The sequence below is a fragment of the Triplophysa rosa genome, linkage group LG8, assembly GCF_024868665.1.
Source record: "Triplophysa rosa linkage group LG8, Trosa_1v2, whole genome shotgun sequence".
In the NCBI taxonomy this organism is placed as follows: Eukaryota; Metazoa; Chordata; class Actinopteri; order Cypriniformes; family Nemacheilidae; genus Triplophysa; species Triplophysa rosa.
Window position 1 is genome coordinate 26,532,940 of NC_079897.1, and position 13,592 is coordinate 26,546,531.

General features: G+C 37.5%; 1 protein-coding gene across 1 annotated transcript; it reads right to left on the reverse strand.

The window, feature by feature from the left end:
• Positions 1-312: 312 nt before the first annotated feature.
• sall3a (spalt-like transcription factor 3a) lies at positions 313-10,112 on the reverse strand. The gene is made up of 4 exons (XM_057341039.1): positions 9,012-10,112; positions 2,321-5,401; positions 1,899-2,236; positions 313-1,790 (listed from the first exon to the last, which is right to left on the reverse strand). Exons 1-4 carry the CDS (start codon positions 9,115-9,117, stop codon positions 1,359-1,361), a joined length of 3,957 nt encoding a protein of 1,318 aa, XP_057197022.1. The 5' UTR covers positions 9,118-10,112; the 3' UTR covers positions 313-1,358.
• Between the last annotated feature and the right edge of the window lie 3,480 nt (positions 10,113-13,592).

Genomic DNA, 13,592 nt, shown 5'->3' on the forward strand with positions numbered 1-13,592 from the left:
AATAAAAAAACAAGAGATTAAACACTAAACTAAACTGAAATACATACAAATAATTGTATCATCTATCCCTAACTGGCCATCTATCCTTATAGATATTATAGGTTATTATTATTATTCAAATGTGTTTAGGAACACTAAGTATTATCATTCCTAATCTATGTAGTTTAACACTGAGAATGTTACAGAAATGTCTCAATTCATATGAATGGATGAATGAAAAAAAATCTTCTACTGAAGGCGAAATTCTTTAAGTGTAAAAGCATTTTTAGAATGTCGAAAGAGAGACACCAATACACAGACGAAATCTGTTCTCATTTTATTTAGACTTCGATTGGACAAAATGTCTGGAGATTGTGGTGCAGGGGCCAAAAGCCTGTACTTCTGTCCAAGAATCAGAACTTACATTTACAAACCCCACAAGCGAACAAGGAAAAAGTGAAGAGTCACACATAGCTCAGTCCCTATGTTAACAGAATCTCACAGACAAGACCATTCCTCTAGAAAGTGCATTCACAAACATGACAAATTGCAAATTAACATACCCTTTGTGATGTGTTACAAAATATGCACACCAGATTTGTTTGTACTGTTCATAACAGTTTTTGTAGATCTGTTTTACTTCACAAACATTAAAACCAGGCTTGTGAGTGTAGCAGCTTTAGATATCATAGCTCTCTGATTGTGTAGCACGTCTGTTACACAAATGCATGCTAGATATCCTACAAAACGTCACAATATGTCTGCATTGGTAAGATGAAGAAAATGTTATTATTTAAAGATTTTAGAACGAGTTTTGATTTAGCGTCAAAAACAAAACAGTGATTAAAAGATTAATTAAACCCCTGGCCCATTAAATATATATACCCGTTTTTTTATATCATAAATACTAAAGATACAGGACAATAATGTAAGATAATGGCAGAAGACATTTGTAACGAATTAACTAGTTCAGACTAGTGTTTAGTTAAAAAAAATGATAAAAGCCATTTCGTATTTATCCCGTTTATGTGCTGCAAACAATCATATGTTTGTACACCTACAAATTGCTTTTCTTTTCCCTTTAGTCTTTTTTACCTATGTAAATCGACAATCACATACATATGCCAGGGCGCCATACTACTAGGAAACATACTGATAGAAACCAATAAGTACCATGCAAACCTTGCAAGACAAAAGATTTTCAAATGAGACACAAAGATTTATTACTTTTTTGTATGAATGAAACAGTGTACTAAGTACTACAGCTCCAAAACTAAACAGCATATCAGACTTCATCTGTACATACTGTAATATAGTACATATAAATATTTATTCAATTCTTAGTCTTTTTGTCTGTATCCATTTCTAAACGTAAATCATTAATTGATCCCAATTTCTTTGTTCTCTTCCATGAATCTGGAAAAGGACCGTCCAGCTGCCATTTCTATGTTGGATTTTTCGAGTCCAGCCATCGGAGGGCTACTGCCAGGGCGAGACCGCTCCATTGCACCTGACAGTCCCCCTACAGTGGGAATGCCACCCCCTCCCAAGCTAATAGGAATTGATGGAATCCCTCCATTCTGAATGACAGAGATCTCATTGTTTTTCAGTGCCAGCCCATTGGTGATGGCTGCAGCATACTGATTCCAGAAGCCTGGGTCTACATTAATTGCTCGAGCTGCAAGATCTTTCTGAAACATCTCACTGAACTTCATAGCATCTCCCCCAAGAAGAGCCATTGGGTTTTCTACTGAGAGCCGTCTTCCCCGGCGGGCTGGTGCATTGTTCCACATGTGGGTTCCCATGTGGACCTGAAACAAGAAGAATTATGCTGGATCAGTTAACATACTGTACATATAACAGACATTATCATCTTTGTTCATGCGTAACGTTAGTCTATGTATGCACTTGTAGTATACCTTTAGATTTCCCTTGGTAGTAAAAGCTCTACCACAGATAGAACAGCCAAAGGGTTTTTCTCCTGTGTGGGTGCGCTCGTGGATCTGAAGAGCACTGGCTGACGAAAAATTTTTCCCACATGAGTGGCAGTTGTGTTGTTTGGGGGTCCGTCGAGGTGGGGGTGGTGCCAGCATTGGTGTGAGGTTGGGGGTTATTGCTGTCTGAAGAGTTGCAGCAGGTGCATGGAGCCCTACTGATAGGTGGGAGCCCTCATTCATGGACAGTGGCTTACCATGTCCATTCATTTCAAGCTTGACTATGCCTGGTTCTGAGCTCAGCATGCTGGGGGTGTTTAAACCTAGAAAAACACAGAGAGGCATATTAAACACTCAACATGAACCACATGAAAGATAAAACATAATAATATAGGATATATGACTACCTCTGTCTTTTCCCAGAAACAGCAGACTGAAATGGTTCTCATCTTTGACAAAAGGCCTGGTTGGCTGTGTGGCAGTAAGATCTAATGCACCCAAGTTCTCTGATCCAGGAGAAGGGGTGTCCGATTTTTCCGACTTTACTTTTGAATTCACTGCAGTGGGATTCTGAGCTTCATCCTTGTTAAGGCTGTTTGTTTGACTTGGAGACTTAGAGAGGTGATTCTCAGACTGGCTATGGGCAGGAGACAGAGCCTGCATAGAGCTTGATGATTCAGACTGGGCTGGACTCCCAACACTGTGATTCTCTAAGTCTCCCACAGTGGATGATGAGTCATTCTTAAACACATCTCCATTTTCCCCATCAGTTCCGCTCCTATTTTCCGGCGTCTTGAGACTGATGGAATAAGTCAGATTAACTGTTGGGTCAGTGAGCTTCATTTCATTGTCTGATGTAAAAATGCCAGAGATAAGAGAGGTCGGTGGTGAGCTGCTCTGAGACATTTCTGTGTATGATTGAAGTGATTTGATTGGGTCCAGATCACCCTCTTTAAGACCTTCCTCATCTTCCATTGCTTGCTCCATTTCATCAATTAGCTCATCATCATAGTTACTTATGTCATCTAAGCTTTTCTCATCAAATGAGAGATCTGTATCCATTTCCTGAAATCCCTCAGGCAGAGGTGTATTAGGAATCTGTCCCCCCATATGCATGCGAATATGTTGTTGCAGAACTACAGCATTAGTGAACTTCTTGTGGCATATAGGACAAGAGTGCTGTACCCGGAGAGGGGGCTTGGATCTGTGAACCCCAAAGTGTGTTTTCAAATTACCCTTGGTTGTAAAAGCACGGCCACAAACCTTACATTTAAAAGGTCTTTCCCCTGTGTGAATGCGATAGTGCATCTTCAAAGCACTCTGACAACTAAGCACACGATGACAAATAACACACTGGTTGGGGTCTGTCATTTTCTTATCAATGTTTTCCACCAGTTGCTGTAGTTTTGAGGTCTCCGATGTTTGCATAGAGTCCAGGAGGCCACCAAAAGGAAACCTAGCCGTAAACTGGTCAGAGACCATCTGTATGGATGGATGGGTGACAGAAGTGAGAGTGTTCACAGAGTCTGTGATATGTGCTCTGGTTGTAGTTGTCCCAGTGGGTAAAGGAATCACTCGGGGTACGGAAGTGGTGGGCGGCAAATGAATGGCTTCAGGTTTGAGAACTAGAGAAGTGTCACTCACCACACTAGATTGTGGTGAACTAGAAATGTGTGGGATGCTGGCCTCTGCATTAAGGCGATTTGGAGATGTACACTCACTTGATGGCGGTGATGGCCTTTGGGGTGATCTGCTTAAAGGGGTGAGACTAGCTGAATCCCCATAGCTTCCTACAATGCTGGGAATAGCTGGGGGAAGTTGCAGTGCTACTGAAGTTGGGATTGTAGTCAAAACAGGCTTGCTATCCAGCCATGTGGTAACAGGCTTTTCTGGGGGCAATGACATGCCATAAGGAATACCTGAGTTGGTTGGTACATTGTCCAAATACTCAGGCACTGGATAGGGATTCATCTGGATGTGAGGGTACTTTTCTTTGTGTCTCTGAAAATGAACCTTCAAGTTTCCTTTTGTGGAGAAACGATTTCCACATATGTTGCATTTGAAAGGCCTTTCACCAGTGTGGGAACGCAGATGGATTTGCAGGGCACTGTCACTTCCAAACACTTTTGCACAAAATCTGCACTTGTGTTTAAAGAAGGCGTCTTCTGCACTGGGTTTAGTCTCAAACACAGAGACATTTGGGGGCTTTCCTTTGCGGTGTTTCATTAGAGTGGAGAGAGGATCAAGAGCATTTGCTGTTGCTGCAATACTGGCCAAAGGGTTAGGGAAGATAACACTGTTAGGTGAGCTGTGAGGTAGGAGAGGGAGGCTGGAGGGAGATGACAGCAATCTTCCGTGAGTCAACATTAGAGGACTAGGTGTGGTTCTTGGCAGTGAATTACCAGAACTGACTGAACCCTCAGTTCCTGTGCTACTACTGATGCAGCCACTGCTGCTGCTACTACTGATGCTAGTAGATGCCGAACATTGTGGCAATTGCGAGGAAACCACATTGCAGCTGGTTGTTGGATATGAGGAATTTATTGTGATATTGCTGCTAATCCCAGAACTTGTCAAAGGGCATGTCTGAGGGACACTAGAGCAATCCCTCTCCAAAGCTGAAGATAACGAGGCTGACACCTGTCCATTACTATTGGAGGTTACCTTGATAGGAAGCTGATGCACGGGAGGTGTACTGAAGCCACGTAGTTGGCCAGCCATTGTAGATATACTGGAGGATGAAGTTACCTGTAAACCAGCATTTGTGTTTTGATGGTTAAGTGTTGACTGTGTGGAGCCCTGTCTATTAATAAGTGCCACCTGGCTCCGAATCTGCTCTATCAATTGAAGCTGGTGAATTTGTTGTTGTTGCAAGGCCATGAGCTGATCCAGGATCACAGGTATGGCCATAGTTGACACTCCACCAGCTAGTGCTGCTCGGGTGCTTTGGGAGAACTGGGCCACAGCCACACGGGTTCCATGCAGCGTTTCCAGTGTAACGTTGGTGCTGGGTATGGTGTATCCTGTCCCAGAGGACTGGCTGCGGTCCTCAAGTTGAGGTAGGCAAATGTCTGGCTCTGCTAAAGTATCTTGTTCTTCAGAGTCTGTGGGTTTCTCAGGAGACAGTTCTACTTCCATTGGCTGGTCCTCCTTGTCCAACACAGCCGCCTGCTCCAGCATCATGTCTGCTCCATCATCACCTTCAGTAGGAATGTGGTTTCCCTCACCTGCATCCTCACTGTCTGCAGGCTCACTGGTGCAGCTGGGCACAGGTGATGGCTCTGCAAGGTACTCCTGTGCTGGATTTGCAGTCACTTCATTGTCACTGATAATTAGCACCAGTGGGTTCTTAGTACAGCTCTTTAAATGTTCACAAAAACCAGACCACTTAAAGAACTCGGCACAACATTTTTCACAAACATGGGTCTCTTCACTCCCACTGCGGCTCTCGTTTCCACTGTCTGAATCGTCCACTCCTTCACCTGAGACTGAGAGGTAGAGGAAATTGGAATGCAATCATGAAATGTTTTTATATATATATATATGGTAACTTGCTATAGCACTTATTGTATTATTGCCACCCTATTGGTTTGTTGTTTTCCTCATTCTTGTAAATTCCTTCGGATAAAAGCTTCTGCTAAATGTAAATACAATATAAATCTATTTTTGCACCAGTCATAATGAATACAATTACAGTGAGATTTTCAGTTTACAGTGACATTTTCATTTACAGTGACAGATTCGTAAATTAAGATTAAATAATAAATAAATAAAATATTTAACATATGCTTGACAATTTATTTATTTTACATTAGTGTAAGATTTATCTTCCATATATGTATATACAGCTAATTATTCGTGCAATTTATCCAAATATTAAGACATATTAGTTTGGGATATTGCCACAAAATTCCATACAATAAATTGATTTCCAATATTTTCATATAGTTCAACAACAACACATTGTGTTGAGTTCAAATTACGTTTTTTGTTACCTCTCTGGGATTCCTGAGACAGTAATAAATAATAAAAAATAAATAAATAAGATGAACTATGTATTTTCCACAGGTCCTTCAATTCACTATGTATTAATATTGACTGAAGAGTAAGACATTTTAATACATGAAAGCCTTTTCTACACAGCAGAAAATTATTTGTCAAGAAACACTGTCCTTTATGTAGTGAAACTAAAATTAATTCAAAATATTACTTAATATGACAACCTGACATAAGATGCATTTATAATCTTATTTTTGAATTCTTTTTCACGATCTACATAATGAATAAATAGTGAATATAATACCTAAAACAATCATCTTTTTAAAATGGTTTGTGTGATATCCAAAGAGACCACTATTGTGCTAGAGTAATGATCACAGTACAGCATTTGCAAACTAATTTTTACAGTTAAATGTGCTTTTAATAATTTTAAGCTTTAGCAGATGAGGAAGGCCTTGATAGTGGCACTGATTTTAATAAATAAAGTTGGAAATTTTTACAAGATTGAGTGTTGCACCATTTTTTCATTCAGTGTGAATTTTTGACTTTGGTTGCATCTCCTCATTTCTGACGCTTGAGCATCTTTTCTTAAAACAATAATATTAAGCTTAACATTTTGAAAACATTGTATGATGCCGGTGCTAAATGAACAGACTAATACCAGAAGAGAACAGGAACGGTTACTGAAAACTGAAGACAGACACACACAAAGAATAAGAAACGGACCTTGCCATCATACACAATAAGCACTCTATATCATTCAGAACCACTAAAACCTGCACACTTCTTGCATGCACCCACAACATCTTCAATTCGTATTAGCATATTCAGTGACAGCATTCCATCTACCAGACTGTGGACTGGCCACTCCTAATTGGAGAGTTGCATTTTTGGAGGTGTGCATATTTTGTAAATGAAAAAAGTACATTTTGTTGACAGTGCTCTGTTCAAAGCTTAAAATACTTTGCAGGTAGGAGAATTAAGGTTCCCTGTATTTCATTTAATTAAATCTGAATATAACTAGACTAAATGAAACTAACTAGATAATTGTATATGCTTACAAAGAAAATCAGATTGAATTACAAGTGGCAACTGTCATATTTCACTGTTTAAAGTGCAATGTTAAAAAAACTATGTGTCAGTAACGCTAAGTGCAAACTCAGAAACATGAATTATTATATGGGACCCATTGAAGACAAGAAAATTTAGTTCAAGATTTCAAGCACAATTATGAACGTTTCAAAAGAAGAATTGTATAAATAGCAACATGATAACAAGTATTAAAAAAGCAAGTTTAACTATTAACTGCTTAACATGCGTGAGATGAAGACAACAAGAAAGAGGGTATAATATTTCTCCATTTCAGAGGGTGGATTTCATAGAGCAAATACTTTTCCAAAGTCAATGAAATACATGAATACTGTATGTTAAATGCATCATCTATCAGACATGTATCAGACACCCCTGGTGAGGCTACAGCCAAAGGTTAAGAGCAGTATCGGAACACTTTAAAGCAGCACCACCTCAGGGACAAGTGGAACAGATGCCTGAAGGGTATGAACAATAAAGTAAAGCAGAGGATTTAATAAAGAGACTTCTCTCAGCAAAGAGGAGTACAAATCTACAGAAATGAATAAATACATTTTTCTTACTTCAACACCTGACATGAAATTACATATTAGATGTTAAAGTACTGGGCACTCATGCCTTAGTCAGACCACTAAGCATGAATGGTAATTTCATTACCTGTAATAAGGCAATAATTAGAAAAATTATGTTTCTACTGAAAAAGAATTCCAATCATAAACTAGGAGTTTTTAATGTGTGGTGCTGGTGTTCCTTCACATTAATAGCACTATCATATCATTATGGATGCTAAATGAATACATTTATTTCATAATGAAAATGTCCTTTTATATATTTGGCAAAATATTTGCTGAACAAAAATCATGTCTGATAAGCAGTAATAACGCAACATAAATTGTGTAATACATGTGCACACGTTTCAGTCTATTTATATTGTAGTTAAATTGTCTGAGTTTAATCCTGATTAGCATGAATGTCAAGAATGGAGCATGTCAAACAGCCTTAAGTATGCAAGGACAACTAATGTTTTTTTAAACACCAACGTTTACATGGTTTGAAGTAAAATATAAACTCAACAGTAGGCTAATGCAGTAATATAATTTCGGGGGAAAACGGAAAACATCTGAATACCAAAAGAACGCGCTTCCGACTTGGGCCGTGTTTGACTGAGATCAACATTTCACATGTGTGTCCATGCGAAGTAACACGTATAAACTATTTAATTCATGAGAAAGATCGATATTTTTCTTTGTCATTATTAATGTAGAAGTCTGAAAAGGTTGCTTCTGTCATATTTATCATTGACATGTAACACAGTCAACGGCATTTAAATATACAATAAAGGTGTACAGTCTTAAATGCAGTCTGTGCATATGAATCACTTTCATCCATTTTTCCATTTGAAAAATCAAAATGACACTTTAAAAAACGATCCAATTTAATCCGGATATAAAAATTCGTGAGTTTTCTTTCAAACACTTACACAAGTGAAGTAAAAAATATTTTTCGAAACTTTGAGAACACCTGACTAAGAAAACTTACACAAATGCATGCAATAAATTCTTTTTTAATTGATTATTATGCTACGCGGTGAGAATGTTTCAATAGCCTACTGTGTTGTATTAATATTGGGAGACGTTCACATCCATCTCGTCAGCCAAATACTTTTAAATAAGTTTTATTTTTTTAACAAACTGTCTAAACAATCTCTATAATTGACTGATATTAGCCTATTATAAAGTGGGCTACATGGGCTTACAATGAAGCCCTTTAATCGCAAAAAAGGCATTTTACATCATATTATATTGAGCCACTTTAATCCTTCACATTTTAGGTTTTTGTGGTGTACTGATAAAATGTATGTGATCAGACAAATGCCAATATAAAGTTAAACTCCTAAATTGGACACGCTAAAAATAAATGCAAAACAATATTAGTAGCCATCTAAATTTTAAAACCTATTGTAGAGATGCTGAAATGAAATGAAAGCAAAGGCAGGAGCAGAGCACTAACCGTGATCGGGCAGCAGCTCCAGCAGTGAGTCCTCGTCCGATTTGAGCTGCTGCGGTTTCGCTTGCTTCCGACGGGACATTCTTCTGCGTGAGATCTTCCTCCACATACATCAGCACTGAAAAAAATCTACTCAAAATCTCGAGTCGCAAAATAACGAAAATTATCTGCTGTTGTGTAGATGTGTCATTATAATAGTAAATGATGCATTGGATTGGCCGAGCTCCAGTGGACACACTTATATGGAAATGAGGGACGGACTCCGCAATTAACTACTTCACCCTCAACTATCAGCATCACCCCGAACACCCCGACGAGGAGGAGGTGATCCGTTATGCTGTATTTGTTGGGCTTCGTTTTAGCGTGCCTTTACAAAGTGAAATTCAGATGCGTATTCCACACTGTCACCGACAGCACAGTTTCACTCAAGGTAAACTTTCGTTTTCTGCGCGAGTTTGTATTAAATGTGCTTTTTCTTTTGCGAACGAAGACTTCACATAATCCTCACCGTCTTTTCTTTTAGTCAACAAAACGAAAACGTCCTTTGAGTTTATACATTCTCCCAACGTCGGCGAATCAAAACGCAAAAGTTCATGTCTGTTCTTTGAGCTCGACGAGCGTTGGTAGTCGCGTTGAAAAGTTACTTCAAGTGTTCAAATGATGGAAGTCCATGAGATTAGCCCGTGTTGCCGTTGAACATCCGTCGGTACGTCGGTCTTATTCCTCTTGTCCGCTAAAGTCGTCTCTCCCGACACACAGTATGCTTTAGTCGCGTAAAGCGTCAAAGTCCCATGATAAAAAAAGTTGATTTTACTGCCGTTATATGTGTCGCGTTTGGATTTTCATTCTATACATAAGTTTGACGGGTGTCAGTGACAGAGCCTGCCAAGAGGTGTGTGTCCGTGTGTGAGACTGCGTGTCGTGTATGAGGGAGTTGCTAGAGGTTTGAGTGGAACCCATTGCGCGAAGCGACCGCTAGGATGTACCAGGACACATCAGTTCACCACCACAGCCCGTCATCTGATTCTCAACATTAACATAAGCCTTGACCGAGAAGCCTAACTCTTCATTAATAGACACATATGCACACGAGCAATGTACCTTATTACTATAGAATTTGTTCATACAATGCTTGTAAAGAAATATAGGCCTATATGAACCCGCGTAATATTTAGTAATAATAGCCTATGTTGTGCAGCGGCACTTCAACTCAACCAACTCAACATATCATGTGATTACATGTAGAATTGTTTTTTGCTTTTATTAATTCTATTTTCATTGGTATCATATGATAAATGTATATTTCATTAATAATGTTGTACATTTTGGAGCTTGAAACGTATAGGATGACCTGGTGGTCCCTTTTCAAAAACGCAGAATTATTAAATGTAAGCCATAGTAAGCGAACATTTTCAATCTTTTCTCTTTTTCAAGCAATACGTGCAAAGCCTTATTAACTGCTATTATTAGATGCAGAATACAAAACCAGCCATTGATAATTGCAGCACTATAGCGCAGCTTCTGTATCGATCGGCGTGTCCTGCTATAAAGAGATAAGGAGACTCGCTCTTTACTGCAATATCATTTCTTTTGACCTATCTGCTTGCTACAGACTTATGATGAATAGCCGGGGCAGCTAAAGTCCTTTATCAGAAGAGTAACCCCTTGATATAATATTGATTCTTTATAACTAACTCTACACAGAGAAATCAAAATGTCTATTTGGCCATCATCATCATCAATATCATCACAAAGGGTGGGAATGAGAGGCTGCTGCTGGTCATCTTAAGATCATACGATCATATCCTTTAACTAGTTCTATTTGACGATGACGATAAAATGAGACAACATAAAGTGAGAGAAAAAAATGAAATTATTTATGACGAATAACAAAACACTTAAAGTAGGCTACAGGTTCAACATGAAGACAATTCAAATGCAGGACATTATTTTAAAATTAAAAGACAATAAACGTTTTATACATATTTATACTCGAGATACAAAGAGGAAAAAGATCAAATATTTTGTGTGTGATTGAAGAAAATGAATGATGTTCTCAGCAGAGGCGAGGGGAGGGTCTCATCTGATAGATGCAAAGCAAGAGCGCGTAAACGAATCAGCTCAGGCTTTCCGAACCGGTTGTAAAGACAGGCAAAAACACTGATACTGAGGCTGTTTATTATGTTTGCTGATTCTCAGACCTGGATGAGTTGAGCTCAGGAGTCAATCTAAAGGAAGAATTGAACCGCGACGTGAACACAGTCATGCTGTCCAGGTAACATTTGTTTAGGCGCATGGCGGGCATTTAATTTATGTCTGTATTTATTCACAATGCATTATTATTATTATTATTATTAGTGATAATATTTTAAAAAATCTGCTAACAATTCAAAACGGTTACTCAATTCCTAATGAGTTATAATTATCATTTGTTTTATTTTTCTTATTTATTTTCTAATAAGCGTGTCGATTATTTATGCAGTTCTCACTGAGACTCGAAAAGATCATTTACACTTTATGAAGGTGATTAAAAACAGCGATATTATTTTAATTGATTGATAAGAATATACATTTTGTATGTGGAAATCATGGTGCTTTCAAAGAGCAATCGTAAAACTTAAAAATAAACTAATCTCGAGTTATGTGAGGATTATTTTTCTTTTTTACCCCCATGTGCCCATAAACGCGTAAAAACCAAACCAAAGCTTCTTGATACCTCTGAGATATAGACAGACAGACAGACCGACAGAGAGAGAGAGAGAGAGAGAATGCACATTTAGTGTGTGGCCACTACATGATCAGCAGATACTTGCTAAGGACTTCCCACGAACAATCACCTCTTCATTGAACTCTTGTGTTGTCTTGTGTGTAAGAAGTAACAGGACTTGTACATGGACTGTTCACCACTATTCTATCTACAATATTTTATTATATTAGTTTTATTACTGTTTGAAAGAAATTGTAATTTAACATTAAAATAAATATTTTAAACAGTCTACCCTACAATTATTTGTAGGCCCTATTAAGAATACAGTATTATTATTAACCTAGAAACATCAAGAATCACCCCTATGACCAATTGTGCCCATGCACTGTAATGAAATTATCAGCTGAGGTTGAATGTGTAAGAGCAGACATTTATCTGAGTGTGTTTGTGTTAAAGGTGGAGCATGTATGTCATTTATGTGCAGAGATAAAAGATTGTATGGTGGTATTAGGGTACATGTTCGTTCTGTTTCAGCCGAAAGAGGTAATCAGGTGCTCATGTCTCTGCAGCTGTGCTGGGATCTGCTGGGATCATCTGCTGTAATCCACCGTAGCTGGCATCAGTCACTTTTCATTGGATAATAAAATATCAAAAACAGCACAGTGGTTCATTGTATGTGAATGGCATCTAGTGATACATGTGAATTTGGACTCTTTTTAATATTTTATTTTAAATTGTTTAAGTCTGTTAAATTTCATATTTTTCCAGTATGTCCTGTATTAGTATGATAAGTCTTGCTAAATTTGGACTTTGTGTTCAGTAAATATATCTGAATTAGCCAAAATGAGTGACACCCATTTCATTACATTTCAGTATCTTTTATGTTCAACACATTTTTTAAAGATTTATTTCTGGCTTGTTCAACACGATTTGACTTGGAATTAAAAATATCTTTTAATCGCTCCTATTTTTAATAGTAATTAAATAATATAAAAAGTTAAACAGCCTACTCAGGATTTTGCAAGATTTGCACTAAGCTACTAAAAATAAACTACTTTTAATAAAACATTATTTCTGAGTTGAGCAGAAATGTAAATCTGCTAATAGCGCCACCTAGCGATATACAGATGTTTGTATGTGTGGGTGGAATTGAAACTAAAAAAAGAAAATAGAGATAAACTCACACAGGGATTCTAGCATCTAGCTTTGTTACAGACAACCACAGCTCTAAAAGATGTAAAACAACCAGTAAAATGACCAGTGTATTTTTTCTGTTTTGTTTGCATCACTTATATAATACTAAGCACATTGATGTGTCAAGCTTGAAGAGTTTTTAAACAGTTACGTTCTTTCCTGCATTTAGAACCACCTTACCACTTTATAGACGTTACAGAATCTGATATAATCATGATTTCAGAAATTCACAACATCTAAGTGTGTGTGTGTGTTGTGCATAAAATTGTTAATTGAACTGTAAAACAGTTCAGTTTAAATAAATATAAAATAGAGAACTATATATTAATCTAGAATGTTATGTATGTAACATTATATACAGTAGTTGCCAAAAGTGATGTCCCAAGGAGATGGGGCATATTTATACAATATTAAATATATTGTATATCATATAAATATAGTCTGTATAGCTGTGTGTAAACCGTGTTTTGTTTTATTTTAGAGTGTAGTGTTATGCTTTTGTATGTGGACATCTGTGCTATAGCAAAGTATATTAAAGAATATTTGAATTATATAAATCATTTAGTTATTTGCAAATTATTGTAAACCACAGAATACAATTCTGTTTTATTTTTAAAATGATATACTGTATATATTTGTATATACATGCAATGGTCTAGTGAAATAGAGTTGATTTTGAAACA

Excerpts from the sequence above, each read along its gene's own strand:
- sall3a (XM_057341039.1), bottom strand. The coding sequence starts at position 9,117 with ATGTGGAGGAAGATCTCACGCAGAAGAATGTCCCGTCGGAAGCAAGCG. Across the intron at positions 5,402-9,011 it reads GGAGCTGCTGCCCGATCACG|TCTCAGGTGAAGGAGTGGAC; the intron begins GTTAGTGCTCTG and ends TCTACCTCTCAG. Across the intron at positions 2,237-2,320 it reads GTTTCTGGGAAAAGACAGAG|GTTTAAACACCCCCAGCATG; the intron begins GTAGTCATATAT and ends GTGTTTTTCTAG.